A 21,178-nucleotide genomic window follows, 5' to 3' on the forward strand; every position below is an offset into this window, starting at 1 on the left:
AGTACCTCACCAGCCCATGGCCCTTCGCACAGTGGGGAATCAACATACTTGGACCATTCTCGCCGGCGATAGGACAAAGGAGATTCCTTGTGGTAATAGTGGACCACTTCACGAAGTGGGTGGAGGCTGAACCTCTCGCGACGATCACAGCACAAAGCGTACAAAACTTCTTTTGGAGGAATATAGTTTGTCATTGCGGACTACCTCAAGTGCTCATCTCTAACAATGGCAAGCAGTTCGAAGACATAAAGTTCCAAAACTGGTGCAAAGACATAGGGATACAACAAAATTTCACATTGGTGGCGCACCCTCAAGCCAACGGCCAAGCGGAAGTCACGAATAAGGTCATCCTCTGCGGACTGAAGGCATGCTTAGCCTGAGCTAAAGGATTATGGGTTGACGAGCTACCTAGCGTACTTTGGACATATCGGACCACTGTGAAGACCGCCACGGGTGAGACCCCCTTCAACCTCACCTATGGCATGGAGGCAGTGATCCCAGCCAAGGTTGAGGTGACTATGCTACGCCTGGAGGCACACAACGAAGAAGCGAATGGGAGTGAGCTCCGTACCAACCTCAACCTACTTGGAGAGGTACGGAACCTCGCATACATTAGGACAACGCCTACTAGCAGAGAGTAACTTGGTACTATAACGCCAGAGTCAAGAAGCGGAATCTCCACGTTGGAGACCTGGTTCTTCGCAAAGTTATGGTGCCTGAGACCAGTATTGGTTATCTCAGAACGAATTGGGAAGGACCCTATTGGGTAAAGTGGCAGCTCGGGGAAGGCATGTACGAGGTCAAAACCTTAGAAGGGAAACAGGTACCTCGGGCATGGAACATCGTCAACCTGAGGCAATATTATCTATAATTGTTGAACTAGGGAGTGGAATGCGAGTCGCCCCCCTCAAGGCCTAAGGGTCAAGACGCTGAGCTAACAAAAAGACCTCAACAACATAAGATCCAGTCGACTCCTCGCCATGGGCGAACTCCAAAGGAGTGTGGACTATGAATCGCTCCCTCAGCCTAAGGGCTAAAAGCGCCGAGGTCATGAAAGACCTTGACACCGTATAAGACCTAGTTGCCTCATCGACATAGGCAAAGTATTTTTAAGTAGCCTGTGTGTAGACAAGTCGGGCGTATACCCTACCATGTCACTCACCTCGGCGTACACCATAAGACTGCCCCAAGTACTAGGCGACAATTCGGGGCAACGACAAGTGGGGAACCCCCCCATTTTGGGTATCTAGCTCGATAGCTCAACAGTTTGAAAAAAAAATCACTATGGTTAGAAAGGTTTAATTGCACAACACTTAGCAAAAAACGTATTTCATTATAAAAAGTCCGTTACAAAAGGGAGAGAAAAAGAACAGATGTTGAGCTCGCAGGCTCGAAGTACAAAGAACTTTTAAGGGCACTCATCGTCCTCACCCGAAGTCTCGGCGGAACAACCAGCCTTGTCGTCAGCGACGACCTCCTCAATGTCAAGTGGCTCGCCATCACTCTCTGCCTCGGTGTCCGGGTCTCCAGCGACTTCAAGGGCCATCTCATTCGTAACCCGCGAAGTAGTGATTGCACTCATATCGAGCTGCGGGAACTCGCGCTTGGTCAGCCACCTACTGAGCTTGAATCGTTTACGGTAGCCCTCCGACCCGACCTCGATCAGCTCTCCCTCGAACTCTTCCGAGCTCTTATAATCCTCGATGGCCTTAACCTTGGCTTCCTCTATGGCCTTGAGAAGAATCTCACTTCGCTCCTTGACGTCGGCCTCGAGGTTCTCCACCTGGCGCTTCAGAACTGCCTTCTCCGACATCAGTGACTCGATAAGCTCTTTCTGAGCTCGCGCACTGTTCTCCAGTTGACTGATGTTGCTGCGAGCTAAGTTCAGCTCAGTATGAGCCTCACGAGACGAACTCTCAGCAGCTAGAGCCCGCTTCAAGTGCTGCTCGGATTGGTAAGTCAAGGCGTGCACGGCGGAGTTCACCTGCCAAGAGTATAAAATTAGTTCCAACAAAGCTACAAATACGAAAATCAAAGTAGAACAAGACTTACCACCATGAAGTGGGTAACTGCTCGAGCCCCAAGCTGAGTAGGCAAGATAGTTCAGCCCAACTTGAGACTTCTTCAGCATATACATCTCCTTTGCTCTTATGGAGGCTGCACTGCGGGGTCAGGTTACTCTGAGCTGATCCTTCGCTCCCCGAAGAAGCAACGGTTGTCGTAGGGGTGGGTCCCGAAGATGTCTCATGCGCACAAGGCAGGGCCTTCTCCGACTCCAAATTAATCACCGGAGCCGTATTGGAAGGCTATTCGGGCTCAGGAATGGCGGGCTCCGGAGACTCGGTACGAGCTCTTTTAGTAGCTCGCTTCTTCTTCTTTCCTTTCATCCGCCCAAGAAGCTTGTCCGGGCTGAGATTCATGGGAGCTGCAACAAAACTTAGCGTTAGCGACATCAACAAGAGTAGAGTACCAGCTGTCAGAATAAATCCAAGACGACCTACCAGGACTCAAGCCGACCTGCACGAGCTTATCTTCGGCAAGGTAGTCCTTATAGTGGAAGCCGAGCTCCGCCCAAGAATGGAGCGTCTCCCTTGTCTTCAGGTCTAGCCTAACACCAGAATCCTGAATGGCAGCCCTCCAATGGGTAGGAAAAGGCCACCCTGCGGGATTACGAACTATGAAATAACTCCATTTCCAGGTCGGGATCCTATTGGGTAGTTCGTGCAAAAGCTTATAGCCCGGGCGAGGAGATAGATAGTAGGTCCGCCTATGCTCGGGAAGGACGCAGGAAGAGTTCCTCTTGATTGACAAGATAGAAGAGAAAATAGCGAGGTCAAGAGGTAGACAGTACTCATAAAAAAGAGAGATGGTCCCGACCACATTTTGGATGGAGTTCGGGTGTAATTGGTCTATGGTGATGTTGAAGAACTTGAGGACCTATATGATCAAGGGGTGCAAAGGTGAGCGAAGACCAGCCACACGAGCTGCTCTTCGAAAATTACGATCTCATTATGATCGTGTTCCTAAGGGAAGTTAGTTACGGGGAGACTATAGGTGTACTCATCCGGGAGGTGGTATTGACCTATTAAAGCCCTAAGTCTATCCACAGTCAGCGTCGAGGGACCGAACCTGTCTGGTGCCTGACCTCAATGAGAAGTGGACACCGGGTTATCCGTGGCCTCTCACGCCTCCCAGGATGACTCCACCTCGGGAGGACCGACTTGAGCCGAGGTACCTTCCTCGGGCTCATCTAAAAGACTATCAAAACTAAGGTTGGACATAACTACGAACTGAACTAAATTGAAAAAGAGGCTAGGATAGACTCACCCAGAAAAATGACCAAACTGGGAATCTCGAGCTAAGGAATCTAAGCGCGACCTCTGAGCGAAGGCTGGTGAACTTATGGCGAAGAAAAATGTCTCGGGTCCCCCCTATTTATAGCTGCTATATCGGAGAATCAATGGTCAAGATCAAGGCGATCCAACGGCTTTCAAGAAAACCGGCTGTGCGACCCTCGAGGTTGAAATCAATTTAGCGCGTTATTTGGCGTCCGCGCATAAACCGTATGCAACCCGAGTTATCCTTGATTGAGCCGAGTAGTGAACTTGTTTGACCGATGAACTATCCGACTGGACGGCCTAGACTTCGAGCCAAATCCACCCGTCATGTCGTGAACTCCCCACACTAGGTCAGGACCACTGGCTCTGGGAGTGGAGGGCAATTGATGGAGGGTGATTTGGCCCGAACTCATAATAAGGGGACACGTGGACATGACTTGACATAGGTACCAACTCGGCATGGCCAGCTCGCTACAAAGTGATACTCCACTACCTCGAACTAAAATTCTTCGAGCTAAGATCACCCTGAGCTAAGGGCACCTCGGTACCAGGTCGCGACACCAATACCTAGTTTAGTTCGAGGTGTACGAACCTTAGCTCGAGAACATCTGTTCGAGGGGAAACCAGCTCGGGCATGCCGATCTTCCCTCAATATAATCCCAAAAGGCACTCCAACGGTTCCCGATTTCCGTGGGATCATGCCTCGTAACAGCTAAGCTTTATCTTCTCGTCCGATCCGGGCGGAAGTGATTAGCCTTATCAACTGATAACGTTATCTCCAGATAACGCGAAAACAAATTCTATCATGGCAATGATCTCGGAACTACTCTGTAAAGCCCGCGAGGACTCCATTATATAAAGGCTTCCTTCCCGGGGTCCAAGGTACGCGCATTTTACTGCTTACTAGCTCTCTTGCTCTCTAATTATTCTCAACTCGCACATACTGACTTAAGCATCGGAGCGACCTCGCCGGGTAAACACCCCCGGGTTCTCTGATTCTTTCTGTGCAGATTCTCCACGTCCGTCGTCTACCGGAAGCTAAGCCACCACCAGCTAGGAGCAGCTAGATTGCACAGCATCACATCCCAACCCGATTTTTTTTTTTGGGTTTAGTCGGGTCGAATCATTCTAAAATTCAGGTAGTTAAATATGAGACCCTAATCTTGCTTTTTTCGGATTGGATTGGGTCGGATTCGGCACACTTTATGGGGCGCATGTGCAAATTTGGGTTGTGGGGTTATGGGTTTGGAGACGAATTACCCTTGTTAGGGTTATTTCGATCAACAAACAAGAGGCTAGTTTCAACTTTTAAATGCCTTCACAATTTAAATATATTTTAAGTTTTTAACGCTGAGAACGTAATTAAGTTGAACAAATCTCCTATTCATGATTCTTATGATGTCAATATTTAACTTAGGTTCAGTTTGGAAAGAGTAAAAATGCAAATATGTATAGTGCAAATCTATACAAAATAATACAAAACATAAGGTTTTGCACTCTAGATAGTTGCATTTATACTCCTTCCAAACTGAGCCTTTTAAGTGTGTTTAAAGCATACATATTGCTAGAGTTGGAAGGAATACAAATACATACAAAATAATATAAAATACATAGTTTTGCATTCTACATATTTGTATTTGTATTCCTCCTAAACTGAGTCTGAAGGAATGAAGGATTTGAATCACAAATTCCTGGTGATTAGAGTTCAAACAGTGACGGTGCTCTTTCATGGCCATTGAAAGGGGAATTCCTGGTTCAAGCATTTCAAGCCATAGTTTTGAAATGGACTGGATTGGACTGGACAGTCGGACCAATTGACTAGTCAGATAACTGGTTCCATTTCAACTTAAAACCATTAATTTGGTCAATGACCCATTGATCGGGCAGTCGAACTATTCACATGTTGACGTGAGCAATGGTTTTAGCTATTTCTATTAATTTTTGACCCAGAAAGTGATGATCGGACTATTTGAGCCCGAAAGTGATGTTTCCCTGCAGCAAAAGTTATAATTATTGAACGGGATGTTAATTACATCTCCTAAAGCATAAAAAAATTTTTAACGTAATTGTTTGAAATGTGAACTAATAGATGCATGCTAACTCTTAAGAAAATAAAAAACACTAGCGGAGGGACCCTTCTTTTTAGGGGTTGGAATGGAACTGTCGACCCATTGACCGTTGCTCCGGTTTTTGGCCAAAAACCGTTGAATCGGTTAATGATTCATTGATTCAAACGGTCAAACCGTTGACCCATTCAATGGTTTTTGGCCGTTTTTTTTATTTATTTTTTCAATGGGAACCATCCAAGCAACTGGTTCCACTTTATCCTAATCTCGGTCCCTATCCAAAAATCGTTGAATCAGTCAATGAGCCATTGACCCAGGCGGTCAAACCGTTGATCCATTCAATGGTTTTTGTTTTTTTTTTTTTAATTTTTGTTATTAGAACAGGCCATCCATTCGAATCGAACAGTCAAACCGTCAACTCGAAAATCGGTGGCTAGAATGGTTCCGTCTTTAGGTTGTACGAGTCACACGCTCGAATGACATAACTTGTATGGTACTGCTTAATGGACCTCAAACACTAAATTTTTTGCTTGTAATTTTTTTTTGTCAGGACGAGTCGTCCATTTTTTTTAATTGGGTACCGTCCAAGTAGGGGTGCAAGTTGGGTTGGCCCGAGTTAACAGTTTACACTGTTTCGTTCTTGGGCTTCGGGTTGGGCCCATTGAAATTTTGACAAAATCCCAACCTTAACCTGGAAAAGATGCACCCCTACGTTTAGGCAACTAGTTCCGTTTTACCCCAATCCTAGTCCCTAGCCAAAAACCATTGAATCAGTCAAGGACCCATTGCCCGAGTGGTCGAACCGTTAACCCATTGACCCATTCAATGGTTTTTGACCATTTTTTTTTTAAATTTTTGTTGTCAGAATGGGCCGCCCGTTCAAACCGGAAGATCAAACTGTCAACCTGAAAACCGATGGCCAGAACGGTTTTATTTTTGGGTCGTATGAGTTACATGCTCGAATGACATAACATGTATGATACTGCTTAATGAACCTCACACACTCAATTTTTTGCCTGTAATCTTTGTTGTCAGAATGGGTCATTCGTTCGAACCGAACGATTGAACCGTCGACCTGAAAACCGGTGGCCAGAATGGTTCCATAATTTTTTTTTGTTGTTAGAACGGGGCCGTTCGTTCGAACTGAACGATCGAACCGTCAACCCAAAAACCAATTTCCATAACGGTTATATTTTCAGGTCTTATGAGTCACACGCTCGAATGACATTACACATATGATACTATTTAATGGACCTCGCAAACTCAAATTTTCGTTGTCAAAACGGACTGTCCGTTCGAACCGGATGATCGAATTGTCGACCCGAAAACCGGTGGCCAGAACGGTTCCGTAATTTTTTGCTTGTAATTTTTGTTGTTAGAACAGGCCATCCGTTTGAACTGGATGGTCGAACTGTTGGTTGTTAGAATGTTATTAACAACATTTATCAATAATACTAAGTAATTATGCTATTTAATTAAATAATCATTAATGATAGTTTTAATAATATTATTTAGTTATTTTTAATATAACAGTAAATATTAAATTTATGAATAGGATTTATTAACAATATTCATTAAATTAATAATTACCAAAATTAAATTAAATTAACAGTATTTATCAGTAATAGTAATTATAATATTTTATTAAATAATCAATAAAAATACTTTTAATAACTTTTTTAATTATTTTTAATATAACAATAGTTACTAAATTTATTAACAGTATTTATTAATAACAATCTTTATAATTTTAATTTAAAGTAAATATTTATTTATTAACAGTAAAATTAATTATAATTACTGTAATAATCACTAATTATAACAATAATTACTAAATTTGTTAACAGTATTTATTAATAACAATATTTATAATTTTAATTTAAAGTAAAATTAAAGCAAATATCTTAAATTACTGTAATAATCAATAATTAATTGACAGTATTTTTTTAATAACAGTATTTATAATTTTAAAGTAAATATCTAGTTATTAGCAATATTTATAATAACAATAATTATTAATTATAATCACTAATATTTATTAAGTTACTGTAATAATCAGTAATTACTATTATTATTAATAACAATAATTTAATAACAGTAATTAATAATAGTAATTACTGTTATTGTAATTAATAACAGTAAATACTGTTATTTATATTGCACGGAGAGAGCATCCCAATCAATATATATATATAATAAGATTCCAGCAGTCAAAATGAGTAAAAAACTCCTTATTATGGATTAGTAAAATTTAATATACCACTTCAAAACTTATTAGGTGTTGACGCATTTGGCGATAGAGACATGCTTCGAAGTCGTGATCGCAGGAGCAGTTTTGTCCTTTCGTCAACGTTAACGGTGAATACTTTAACAAGTTATGTTTAAGTAATTCTGAAAAACATAAAGCATATTTGAATAATTTAATAAAACATAGTGTATATATTAATCTTAGAAAAATGACTAATGTAAACATTTTTGTATACTCTCCCAAGCCAACACTAACGTGTTACATGCGGTTGGTTATGTATCGGAATTTGTTCCATACAAAAGCGCACCTTACACCAATCTCATAGCCCTATCCTACAATGTATGAATTGGGATATGTTCCTCACAGAGTGGATCTTATATTCACAGTAATATCCCACCTTATATTAGAATATCTTCCCATGAATAATAAATACAAATATGGGAGATGTTCATGATGTGCGGCCAAGACATACTATGAGGTCGGTGTGAAATGCGCTGAAGAGCACACAGAGCAGATTTGGACTCACTGTGTATTAGAAACATCTCCTAAGAATAGCAACATAAAGTACATGAGAAGTTTCCAATGTAAGACGGGGAGGCATTGTAAGGTTGATGCAAGGAGCGCTTTGTGAGGATTCTCACAAGCACATCCTACAATGTATTGGAGACATCTCTTAATAATTAATATATATGGGAATTGGGATCTGCACCTCGCACCTCACTAACTTCATAATCATATCCCATTGTGTATTGAGAACATCTCTCATGAATAATAACACAGAAGTAGGGGAAATGTTTCCAATGGACTTGGATCTACTACGCATTAGTTGCTGCCACATCCCTACACATGGTACATAACAACTGTGCATTGGAAATATCTCCCTTTTCATTCATAGAATGGTGTTTGGTGAGTATAGATGTGAGAACATTTTGTGAGTAGCAATCTGGAGTGGTTTTTAATCATGGTTTTAAAAGGCTATTGAGGCGAGGCCAAAGGCCTAAACTTCAAGGAGAGGCTGACTAAAAAGGCCTGGCCTCAATAGCCTTTACTCTCCATTGCCAAGGCTTAACCTTGAGTTGTTAGAGGCCTATGTCTTTAAGCCTTTAACCTTCTGAAGTGCAATGCCTAAGGCTTAAATAATGACATTTTTTGAAAATATTGTTAATGGGAATTACTATTAAATTATATATATATATATATATATATATATTAGTTGTTAAAATAATTAAATGATAAATTCAAGGTTATGGTAATCTATCCAACTTCAGCTTATGTCATTAAGGAGTCCACAACCTCAATAAGAACTTATTCACTAAAAGATAAAGCAATAAGCTTTTCCAATTCAACATATTCAGCTATTATCAAATGACCTAAGTTATGTCATCCAAATAATTTTTTTATGGATTATGTAGGTAAAATTAAAAGTCTAAAACAACCTAGTGGAACTATAAAGCAATTTTTTTATCAATAATGGGAAAGAAAACTCCAAAGAAAAAAAGTATTAGAGAAAATATAAAATACAAAAAAATAAATTTGACACTTGCGATATATGATTATTTTTTAATAAAAAAATTTATTAGCTTGGTCCCTAGATTAGGTCAACTTCAAATTGGATTGGGTAATGTAAATCTAGAAAATAAATTATCTTTTTTTTTCATTTTTTTTCTAATAAACATAAATACATAATTTTTGTTTTTTTATTATTCAAGGCTTTCGCCTCAAAACGCCTTTAAGGTTAGGCCTCGCCCCTTTCACACCTAACCACCTCGCCTCCGCCTCACTTTTTAAAACCTTGTTTCGACATCGTAGCATGTGCCTCTGAGGTCGGTGTGAGAAGGCGGCTGAGAGGTGTTGTATAGTTGGTGTATGGAGCGAGTAGATCCGGACCCGTTGGTTATATACGGCGTTGGAATTTGCTAAATTCTTGTTTGTAGCATATTGGGACCGCCAGCTGGCATCTTCAATCAATCCCCTTACAGAATCACCAAAAAATCCTGATGGATTTCGTACTATTCGACCATGATGATACCAGAAAACTTATTGTTTTTGGTATAATCAATCATCCAACGGTATCATAATTCATAAAAGTGGTATTTTCCCTTTATTTTATTATCAAAACATTTCTTTCCCCCCGAAAAATAACAAAAGTCAACAAAACGGACATTACCTACGCGTGAGCCTTGCGCGTCTGGAGAATATAGAGAGAAGCTTCTCTGACCATTTCGCCGCGTGCTTGCTCTCTGGGCTGGACAGCCATGTATGGTCTGTCTCTGTGCACCATTTTACCGTTTCAATCCATCTTTCCAATAATGCATTCTTCATCCAATGGCGGATAACAAAGCCGCGTCATCATGGTATCAGTAAAAGTTTCAGAAAATCTTAAGCGCGGTAACGTGGCTTTTTTATCTGCTGTCAAAAGGAGTATTCCCTCCTTTCAGAAGTGTGGAAATTTTCAATATATACACGCTTCGTCTTCTGCGACTCGTTCCAGAGGTGAGTCTCACCTACCAAGAAAACAGAGTAAAGATAAGAGGATTCTTCTAGTGTTGATTGTTCTGTTCTGTGGAGTCCGAGAAACAAAGTAGGAGCGTTCATCAATCATCTGAAGTGAACTCGAATCATTTGAGGTATGTTACTTCTTCTTTCTGAAGTCTTTTGGCTTGATGGGTATTTTATTTTTCTTGATGAGCTTCAATGTATGAGCGTTCAGCATGTCTTTGGGTTGCATAAATTAGCAATCCGCAATCTGCATGTCCTATTTCTATCATGTAGATCGAAATCTGTCTCTTTCAGAAAATTTTAGAAATCTCTCATTCTTTCCTCTTCCCCTCTATTCATCTTTGTGTGGCTTTTCAAATAGGGTTTTGGGATTTGAAACAGAGTTTGTGAACTTAAGACCTCACTATCTTGGATGCCCTGCTTCGCTCTGTTTCATGCTAGAGAGAAGAGAAACTGTTGAAACCTAACTTGCGCTGGGGTTTAAGATGTATAGTTCATAATTTTCTTCTCCGATGCCCTGCTCCTCTCCAGACTCCAATGCATATTAGTGAAATCCATGAAAATTAATTAATCTACCATACACAGGTTGGTCATGTTGTTAGTTCTTATCCAATCACGCTTTTGATTTTCTGCGCCGCTCACGTTTTAATTGAAGATTTTTTTTTTCTTTTAAAAAGCTGCTCAAGTTTAACAGGAATAGTTCTTTCTCACTTCGATTTTACGATTTTAATATGATATCTAATCTACTCTTCATTTCCTCGACAGGTCCTCCGTTGAGCTCCGTTTCTGCCGATGGCCGATCGAGTCCACCCCAGAGACTCCCCACCCATGGATAGAACTGCCCAACAAGCACCGGAAAAGCCCGAATCTCCTCCGAAACTGCCCCTATCAGTTCCAGAGAAACCAGTTCCTCCGCCCGGGACCTACGTCGTCCAAATCCCCAAGGATCAAATCTACCGGGTCCCACCACCGGAAAATGACCGCAAGTACAAACTCTACAGCCAGCGCAAAAACCGCCGGAACCGCTGCTGCTGCTGCTTCTGCTGGTCACTCGGCCTTTTAGCTCTCCTTATCTTTCTTATTGCCATTGCCGCCGGCGTTTTCTACCTCGTCGTCCGGCCGAAAATCCCAAGTTACTCCGTCGAGGACGTCTCCATCAAGGGCTTCAACCTGACTTTAACGGATCCGACGATCTCGCCGGTGTTCAACGTTACCGTGAGAGCCGAAAACCCAAACAAGAAGATAGGCATCTATTACGAGACAGGAAGCTATGTCGCCGTGTCGTATACGGACGTCAAATTATGTAACGGCGCCTTGCCTGCTTTCTTTCAGCCCAGTAAAAATGTAACGGTCTTTGCAACGGAGTTAAAGGGGTCGGACTTGAGACTGTCGAGTCAAGTGCACGCGACGCTGACGCAGGAACAGAAGTTGGGCAAAATTCCGTTAGGGCTGTATCTGAAGGTTCCCGTTAGGGTTAAGGTTGGCTCCGTTAAGACTTGGACGATTACCGTTAAGGTTCATTGCGATATAACGGTGAATAAACTATCAGTGGATGCGGCCGTTCTTTCGAAGAGTTGTGATGCTAGACTAAAGCCCTGGAAGGACTAATAAGGTGGAACTGCTTATAGCCGTGGGTTGGAGATATTGTTTTTTTTTTTTTTTTAATTCTTTTTGTTTAATTTGTTTTGTGTTATACTGGGGATACATAGATTATCGAAATAATATATGCGTATTTGACTAATTATATATTATATAAAATTTCGGACCCCTTCAACCAGGATTTATTCAACAGTATATTAATGAGGACCTAGTATTTTTTTTTATTTCTGAATTTTTAAAATGAGGACCTAGTATTAAGGTGATGATATCATAGACCAAATGGTGACGATGATTAACCATAATTCTTGAACCATTCTTAGGTCCGTTTGTTTATATGAATAGGGGTCTGGAATCAGAATGGGTTATTTCCATTTCAACTGTTTGGTTGGGCAGAATTGAAATCTTATTTTCATTCCTATTGGAATGACATTTTTTCATTTGAGGGAATAGCCATTCTTTGCTTTTTTTCTTGGGAATGGAATTCCATTTTTATTGATTTTAATTTCCATTCCGATTCTTGTTAAACTAAAACAGACTATAAGAATGGAACATTTCTATTCTGATTTTGATTTCGATTACGAACCAAATGGATCTTTAATTCTGGCATAATGAAGCACGTAAGGAATCAATCAAAGAAAACCTATGGATTTAGAAAATGTGTAGTGGCCTAGTGGGTTTAGAGATGAATTATCCTTTACCTACTTGTATTCTGCACGGGCCCTTTCACTACTAAACCCAAACAATTAAGGAAATTTGAGCGTTTTGTGATGTATGGCATTACAGTTGAATTTTCGATGGTGCTGCCAAATCTTCTACAATCAGCTGGTGCTGATTGTGTCGTGTTTGAGTCTTCTGCTGTTTTTTGTCCTATTTGAACTGTAACTTGTCATAGCACAGGATTCTACCAAGAAGTCACTCGAACTAATTTACGGTGGGGCCATGAAATGCTTTGATTTAGTTGTTTCAGCACTGTAACAAATGTGGATTGTTTAATATCTGAAGCGGTTGAATGTGCCTTGCGATTTAAGGATAGAAGAATTGTAGCCATTTGGGATTTTTTGAATGTCATTTTCCTGATTGAACAAATAGAAGAAGACGCGAAGACGGAAATCCTAGAAAAATGGTACATCTGGTTAAAGAAGAAATTATCAACAAAAACAGCCAAAACTGTTGAATGATTAAGACGATTTCATTGTCCAAATTAATAATTTATTAATCAAATCAACGATTTATTAATCAGTAACCGGTTTCTGATTTCAATCAAATAAGCATATGGTTATCAAACAAATACAACACAAGCCAACTTAGGTGGTTCAGTATTATTGGCTGGTTTGTTTGAGCAGAGGCGTGGATTGGTTCTTGCAATCATCAGCCTTGAGGAGGAGGGGATTATTATTACGGTGCTGTGCGATTTGAACAGCGCTATCTAGAATTTCGGCATATTACCAAAATATTAAAAGGGAAATTCTCTATAAATTATCATAACTTTTCAGCATTTATCTTAAATTTATCATAACTTTTCAAAATATTTAGTGAACTCATGTTAGTAACTTAGCGTTAAATAGAGTAACAGATATTATCAAATTACCATTTTACCTTTGTTAATGTTTAAAACTTTACAATATTCCAGAAATACTCTTTTCTATTTCTCTTATTGTCCAGATTTCATTGATGCTCAATCGACTTTTTGCTGGAATCAGGGTTGTAGTGGGTTTGGAGTTTTCTATAACTCGGTCCAGAATTCTATCTAAAATAGGGTTTTGTAGATTAGGATCAATAAGAAGAATTCTCTACTATTTCAAAATAATTCCGACATGTATGAATGTTGTGAGACACTACGGGCCGAATGGAAGTGCAGGAGGCTGGCGACTGAGTTCAGAGGACTAGAGGAGCTTACCTGGTAAATAGGTTCAAATCCGCCCAGACCAAGTTTATTTTCTGATGAAAAGTTGTCTGTGGCGGATAGACTTTTCTGAGTAGTTTTAATTTACGATTTTCCTTCCCGTTTTCAATTTCAAGTAATAATTTCTCTTTCATTTTGTTCTGCTGAATATAGAGAAAGTGAGAAACATAAGATCTTGCTCCGTTGCTCGTCTTTTAATTGATAGAAACTATTTTCTTTTCAACTTTTAGGTTGACTGTGAGAGGTTTTCTCTCGACACGAGACTTTTCTTCAAGCAACAAAAGATGCCCAAAACCAATTTTTACTCTAGTTCACTTTTGTATGTATTTGGCAATATTACATTTATGCATTGACAAATGATAAAAAATATATTTTCTAATGCAATGTTTACATTGATAATAAGATATAAAGGCTCAGTTTGGAAGGAGTACAAATACAAATACGTAGACTGCAAATCCATGTATTTTTGTATTATTTTGTATGCATTTGCACTGTATATATTTGTATTTGTACTTTTTCCAAACTGAGAAAAAAGTACTATGAGGGCAATAAGAGAGAGAGATAATTGATAATAATGGTCGAATATCTATTCTCCTTTCTTTGGTGATATATATAGAGTACAAGAAGTTCTATCTGAAATAGGATAGGTTAGATGCAATCCTAATTAGGATAATCCTTATCTTACTAGGATAGGTTTATCCTTTACAAAGATAATCCACAAGTATATAGGATAGGGGTTATCTACAAGAAGGAGAAGTATAGGATAGGGGTTATCTACAATAAGGAGAATTACAATGTGAAAGGTATTTACATGATTAGAGGGAAGAGGAGTTTACAAGATGAAGTAGGAGTCTTGGGTGCATGTGCCATGCACATTAGTATGTTGTCAGTTACACCCCCCCTCAAGTGCAGCTAGGGGAGAAACGGTGAGCTTGTGACGAAGGACCTCGAATTGCTGAAGACTGAGAGGCTTGATAAGGATGTTTGCGAATTGATCAGCCGAGGGTATGTACCGAACATCAGGAAGCTTCGCTGCAACATTTTTCCGTATGAAGTGAATATCCAACTCGATGCGTTTAGAACAAGAATGAACTGCAGGATTATTAGCAAGAAATTTAACGCCCATGTTGTCACACCATATCAAAGGAGCGACAGAGAGAGAGATACCCAATTCTTGGAGGAGCATATGAAGCCACAAAACCTCAGCAGTCGCGGAAGCTAAGCTGCGATATTCTGACTTAGTACTGGAACGAGCCATCATGGGTTGCTTTTTGGAGCTCCAAGAAATTAAATTAGAACCAAGAAACACACAATAACCACTCTGAGAACGACGATACATAAGACAACTACCCCAATCAGCACTAGAGTAAGCAACAAGAGAGAACGTACGGCATGGTCGAAGAAGCAAACCATACATGATCGTCCCTTTGAGGTATCGAAGAATCCTCTTTGCAGCTGCCCAATGAACAGTAGTAGGGGTTTGCTTGAACTGACAAATCTTATTCATAGCAAAGGCTATTTCTGGACGTGTAATAGTTATGTACTTGAGAGCACCAACAATATTGCGAAAAAAGGTTGGATTAGCGAGAGGTTCCCCTTCCGATTTGGTGAGCCGAGTAGAGGCAAACATGGGAGTAGAGAGGGGTTTGGCATCGTGAAGCTATGCTCGATGCAGAACTAAAATAACAACTAAATAGAGAGGCATCTTCTGATATTATTCTAGATCCTGTAATGATGATGTCATCAACATAAATAAGAACTAAAATAATATCAGATCTAGAATGAGAAATAAATAGAGAGGCATCTGCTCGAGATTCGAGAAACCCTAGAGAAAGAAGAAAATCACGCAGCCGTGTAAACCATGCACGAGGTGCCTGTTTCAAACCATAGAGAGAGCGATTGAAGCGGTAAATATGTGTTGGGAATCTGGGATCAACAAATCCAACAGGTTGCTTCATATATATCTCCTCTGAAATGTGGCGGCGAAGATCTTAGTTAAAAGAAACTGCAAGAGATAATATTATGCGAATCATAGCCGATTTAACCAAATGGTTGAATGTCTCATCATAATCAAGACCAGCTTCCTGAGAGTAGCCCTTGGCAACAAGACAGGCTTTGAAGCATTCAACCACACCATCAGGCTTACGTTTGATTTTAAAAACCCATTTGTTGCCAATAATATTTCTATTAGGGAGTGCCGGGACAAGAGTCCAAGTGTTATTTTGAATTAAAGCCCTATATTCATCAGTCATAGCAATGACTCAGCGAGGATCCTTGTGAGCTTGGGAATAACAAGTAGGTTCGGATTCCGGAAGAGGACTAGCAAGAAGGGCATACCTCGGATTAGGCTTGAATATACCATGTCTAGCCCGAGTGATCATGGGATGCAAGGAAGAGGTAGGCGGCGGGGCAGAATTAGTAGATACTGCAGTTGAAGGGAGCACAACATCCTGAGGTGTAGATGAAGAAGATGAAACCTCACCTGGCAATGTAGTGTCAGAAGCAGCAACAAGGGGAGGATCCCCAACTAGAGGCGGTGAAATCGATGATGGAGAAGATGTAGCAGCAGTCATAGTAAGGAAGGGATAGGAATCGTCATTAAAAATGACATCCCGAGAGATAAAAATCCATCCTGTAGATTAATGCAGGCAAACATATCCTTTGTGAGAATTAGAATAGCCAAGAAATACACATGAAAGAGAGCGAGGCTATAACTTGTGCTTATTATACGGCTGAACATGTGGAAAGCACTCAAATCCAAAGGCATGGAGTTTGAGGTAGTCCGGAGGACGACCAAATAATTTCTCAAAGGGAGAACACGATCTAAGAACTGAAGTAGGAAGCCGATTAATAAGATAGACTATAGTGGAGAAGGACTCAAACCAATATTTTTGAGGAATCCTGGCATGAGTCATAAGAGCAAGAACAGTTTCAACAATATGGCGAAGTTTGCATTCAACTCACCCATTCTGTGCCTATGTGTGCGGACATGATGTACGACGAGAGATGCCCACATGATGAAAATAGTTTTCAAAGGTATTAAATTCAGAGCCACCATCACTTTGAAAATATTTAATTTTTAGTGTCAAACAACAATTCAACATTGGCTTTGAATTTTAAGAACACATTAAATGCCTCAGATTTGTAAGTAAGAGGAAAAATCCAACTATAACGACTAAAATCTTCAACAAACATAATATAGTAATGATAGCCAGAAGCAGATGTCACTGGAGAGGGTCCCCATAAATCACAATGAATTAATTCTAAGGGAGAATTACTAATGGCATGATTTCTGAAAAAGGGAAGTACATGACTTTTGGCCAAAGAGCAAGTTGAACAAAAAGTTAAATCACTACTAGGTACTATTATTGGTAAGTGCTGAGAAGAAATAAGTTGTTGAGTCACTCTAAGAGCAGGGTGACCCAATCGATGGTGCCAAATTGCAGGGCTGGCATGCATACCTACAAATGCAGAAGGGGACAAAGCTGATATCTTGAGTGGGAGACGAAACTGATACAAACCATCCCTATTCGGCCCTTGAAGAAGTATCATCCCGATGCGTCGATCCTTCACAAAAAATTCATGAGGGTGAAATTCAAAATAGACATCATTATTAATGAAAAACCGAGCCACAGATAACAAATTGAAGTTGATCCAGGGAACGTGTAGAATATTATTCATAATCAGTGATCAGGAAGATAAAAGCAAAAACAGTAAAAGAGCCAAAATGAGCAATCGGAAAACTTGAACCGTCACCCATAGATGCACGATCAGATCCATCATAATCAGAATGTATTTGCAGTTTATTTAGATCTAAAGTGAGGTGATGTGTCGCCCCAGAATCTGGGAACCAAACATCTGTATTCTGCTTGTCACGTCTTGATGTAGCCGTAAACACCACGGGTTATGGTCGTTTAGGGTTCTTTAAACTCTCAATGTGTGCAATGAGTTTCCGATAGTATCTGGCAGAATGATTTCGTCCTCCACAAATTTGATAGGGATTATTGCTATATTTGGAGGGCTTAGTAGAACCATTACCCATTTGGGAGGAATCAAATTTGTTATATTTCTTGGAATCCTTGCCCTTAGAGGCAAGATTCGCAAAAGGAGAGTTAGCCTGTGTAGAGGCGGTTACTGAATGAAGTAAACGATTTTCATGAGTGAGAAGCATACCTTGCAAGCTAGCAAATGATAATTCATCTATCTGGGTAATGATTGCTGTAGAGAAGGCATCATAGTCTAGACCAAGACCATTGAGGGCATGATGAATTAACTACAAATTTGTCAGGGGCTCACCAATTGCAACTAGTTTGTCACTAAGTACCTTTAGTTTTTGTAGATAGTCTAACATGGCGAGATCATTCTTGCGTAGAGCTCCGAGTTCGTTTCTGAGTCCAACTGCACTGTCTATTCCTCGCGGAGAATAAAGACTCTCAAGTGTTTCCTAAACATCTTGTTGGTTTTGCTTCCCACGACCTGCGCTAATGTTGTTTCTGTCAGAGAAGACAACAGCCAGTTGAAAATATAATGATCCTATTTAAGCCATTGTGTATAGGGTTCAATCAGCGAGTGAGATGGACAAGGGTTTGTCCCATCGACATATCCGAAGAGCTCATGGCTCAGAAGGGCATTCTCAACCTAAAAATGCTAGACTATATAGTTGGTAGACATGCTGGAAGACATGACGAAAACTTGAAGAAGAAACTGCTCGAAAAGAAGAAAAGAAAGGAACTGTCTATGGCTTTGATACCATATGAGAGCAATAAGAGAGAGAGAGAGAGAGAGATAATTGATAATAATGGTCGAATATCTATTCTCCTTTCTTTGATGATATATATAGAGTACAAGAAGTTCTATCAGAAATAAGATAGGTTAGATGCAATCCTAATTAGGATAATCCTTATTGATGTAGCGCAATCCGGTCGGTCCTAGTTGTCAACGATCTTGCCTCTGGCTGGAGCAAAAGGTGCCTGAAATGGAGAAGAAAGTGAGTAGTCTCCGGGGAGGAACCCGGTGAGAGTGCTCCGAAGCTCAAGTTAGTATTTTCTCAAAGGCAAGATAAAAAACCAGATGGCACAAAGTTATCACGTACCTCCATTCTTGGGGGGAAGAGGGCCTTTTATAACCATTTCGCGCACTCACTCCCAAGCTCATATCAGGTCGGGTATCATTACCTCTGCACTTCTGCTAGTTCGGGTGTCGTCACCTCTACTGGGGCAGACAACCGCCACTGCTCTCTTTGTCGGAGCCATCTCTGTAACTGGAGGTGGCGGTGGCAGGTAGCCATTGAAGTGCGGCTGTCAAGCGTCAGATCCTAAGTCAGTGTCCTTTGGTGTCAGGTACGGTTGTTCAGTTCGGCGGCCTGGAGATGAAGTGCCAGAGTGGTGTGCGAGGTGAAGTCTTGAGTTCGGATAGAAGTGTGGCTCGAACTGCCCTAGGGTGGGCCAGTTCGGGTTGTTGCCCTTTGTGCTCCTCGCAAGGCTCGGGGACAAAGGGAGAGTTCGGGCTCCTTTTGGGGAGCTTGGGTCCCGAGTTCCTCTTGGGGGAGCTCGGGGCTCCTCTTCTCGGAGCTCGCACCTTGAGCACTGCCGTGTCGAGCTTTCGTTCCTGCTAGGTCACCCTCCGTTGCTTCCACGTGTCGGGTGGCCAAGAGGTCGGGCCAAATCTACCTCCCACAATTGCCCCTCACTCCTCGCGCTAAGGGTTTTTGCTCTAGTGCGGGGAGTTCGCGAGGTGACGGGTGGATTTGACCCGTACTTCAAACCGGTTGACTGATGGCGTGAAGTGTGCGTATGTCAGGAGATTTTCGGATTCCTCGAGTGCCAAAAAGTCTGAAAACGCGCCAATCCGCCTTTAAATGCTGGGAGACGTGACGGCGGGCGTTATTTCAAATTCAAAAAATGCGCCACTTCTGCCTTTAATGCTGGGAGACGTGGCGGTGGGCGTTATTTCAAATTCAAAAAAAAGTGCCATTGCTGCCTTCAATGCTGGGAGACGTGCGTCGGCGCCGCTTCACTTTCCAAAGATGTGCGGCCAATCACGTCTTGGTCTTAGGAGGCATGCGGTCAGCTTGATCGTGAGCCGTTGGATTTGCCTCGATCAGAGCCGTCGGTTTTCGGTCACTGTGGGTATAAATAGTGGGGGACCCCTAGTCGCTTTCCATCGCCATTCTCCTGCGTTCACTTCTTGAGCTTTCGTCAACCTTCCGTTAGCTTTTTCCGGGGTGAGTCAGTGCTTTCTTCCTGGTTTTCTTTTCCTCCCTATATCTAGCTCGGACAGCTCAGACAACTTCTCGAGGGGGTCAGATGTTGGTTCCATGAACCGAGCTGCGGCCCCCGACAACCTAAGTGAGCCCGAGGCAGAGCCTGAGGTAGGGCTCAAGGGAGAGCTCGAGGAAGAGTTTGAACCCGTAGGCCGAGTCGCCTCGGGTAGTTTGGCGTCCTCCTCCCGTCGAGGTCGGACGTTAGACAAGTTCGGGTCCTCAACCATGACGCCTAAGGGGCTTTACTCCCTTATCACCCAGTTCAACTTGCCCGGGGAGTATACTTACTCTATACCCTTGGGCGATTTCCCTTGGGAAAACGGTCTGGACGAGCTCGTGATATTCCGGGAGCAGCTCGTCGCCGGGCTGCGCTTACCTTTCTACCCTCTTATCGTCGAGGTCATGAACCACTTTGGCATCACCGTTGGTCAGCTCCACCCGAACTCTATCCGTAACTTTGTTGGGACTATCTCCCTCTTTTGCGAGCACATTTTGCCTTTAGACCTAGAGATGTTCTCTTCTATTCTCATGCTTAAGAAGCAAGCGGGTCCCCTTCCCGGGCGTAGGCGGGCGTACTACCTGTCTCCTTGCCCGGGGTTCAAGCTTTTACACGATCTTCCCAACAAGGTCCCGGCGTGGAAACGGGACTACTTCGTGGTACGAAGTGCAACGGGGTGGCCGTTCCCAACCGGGTGGGGATTGACTGCCCCTGACCCTAGTGTTACGCTAGATAGGGAGACGGCGAAGGGCCTCCCGGACTGGGCCTAGCTCGGGCTAAAATGCCACCATTATCTGACGGAGGCCAAGCTCATCCAAGCCGGCCCGAGTTCGGGTAGGTTCCTCGCTCAGAGGCTTGCCTTTGTTTTTGCTTTCCATTCTTTTGTTTTCCTGATGCTAAGTTGTTTTTGCAGGTGTGATGGATGCAAAAAAGACTCGCGGTGGGAACCTGTTTCATGTCATGAAGAGAAGGAAGCTTGTTGCCAAACGGGTTTGTGCCGAACCGCCCCGAGATGCGGAGCTCGAGGTACCGAGCTCTCCGCCCAGGGAGCCCGAGATGGCCCCTCCGGTACAAGAAGCGACAGGGGCCCCTTACGCCGAGGCTGCTTATTATGCTGAGGCTACTTATACCCGGGCTGGGCCTTCAGGCTCGGGAGGCCACGGCGAGTTCAGGAGCGTGCTGTCGCCGAACCACGCTCTTCAAAAAAGTAAGGAGGTTGTTTACCCTGAGGAGGTCGCGGCGTGGGCCGAGCTTCCTTTGAACCA

At 42.1% G+C, this 21,178-nt stretch overlaps 1 protein-coding gene and 1 long non-coding RNA gene across 3 annotated transcripts; one reads left to right on the top strand and one right to left on the bottom strand.

The window, feature by feature from the left end:
- Positions 1 to 10,119: 10,119 nt before the first annotated feature.
- LOC104587287 (NDR1/HIN1-like protein 13) lies at positions 10,120 to 11,909 on the top strand. Of its 2 annotated transcripts, XM_088895365.1 has the most exons (3): positions 10,132 to 10,279; positions 10,513 to 10,736; positions 10,917 to 11,909. In XM_088895365.1, the coding sequence occupies exon 3, from the start codon at positions 10,944 to 10,946 to the stop codon at positions 11,757 to 11,759; it is 816 nt and encodes a 271-aa protein (XP_088751491.1). In that variant the 5' UTR covers positions 10,132 to 10,279; positions 10,513 to 10,736; positions 10,917 to 10,943; the 3' UTR covers positions 11,760 to 11,909. The 2 variants fall into 2 exon arrangements, with proteins under 2 accessions (XP_010243135.1, XP_088751491.1); XM_010244833.3 differs by lacking the exon at positions 10,513 to 10,736 and having other exon boundaries at positions 10,120 to 10,279.
- LOC148804189 (uncharacterized) lies at positions 11,796 to 14,193 on the bottom strand. Its single transcript, XR_016080698.1, has 2 exons — positions 11,999 to 14,193; positions 11,796 to 11,958 (listed from the first exon to the last, which is right to left on the bottom strand). It is a non-coding gene; the product is annotated as an uncharacterized LOC148804189 (long non-coding RNA).
- Positions 14,194 to 21,178: the final 6,985 nt, after the last annotated feature.

The sequence above is a fragment of the Nelumbo nucifera genome, chromosome 1, assembly GCF_055504915.1.
Source record: "Nelumbo nucifera cultivar China Antique chromosome 1, China Antique-T2T, whole genome shotgun sequence".
In the NCBI taxonomy this organism is placed as follows: domain Eukaryota; kingdom Viridiplantae; phylum Streptophyta; class Magnoliopsida; order Proteales; family Nelumbonaceae; genus Nelumbo; species Nelumbo nucifera.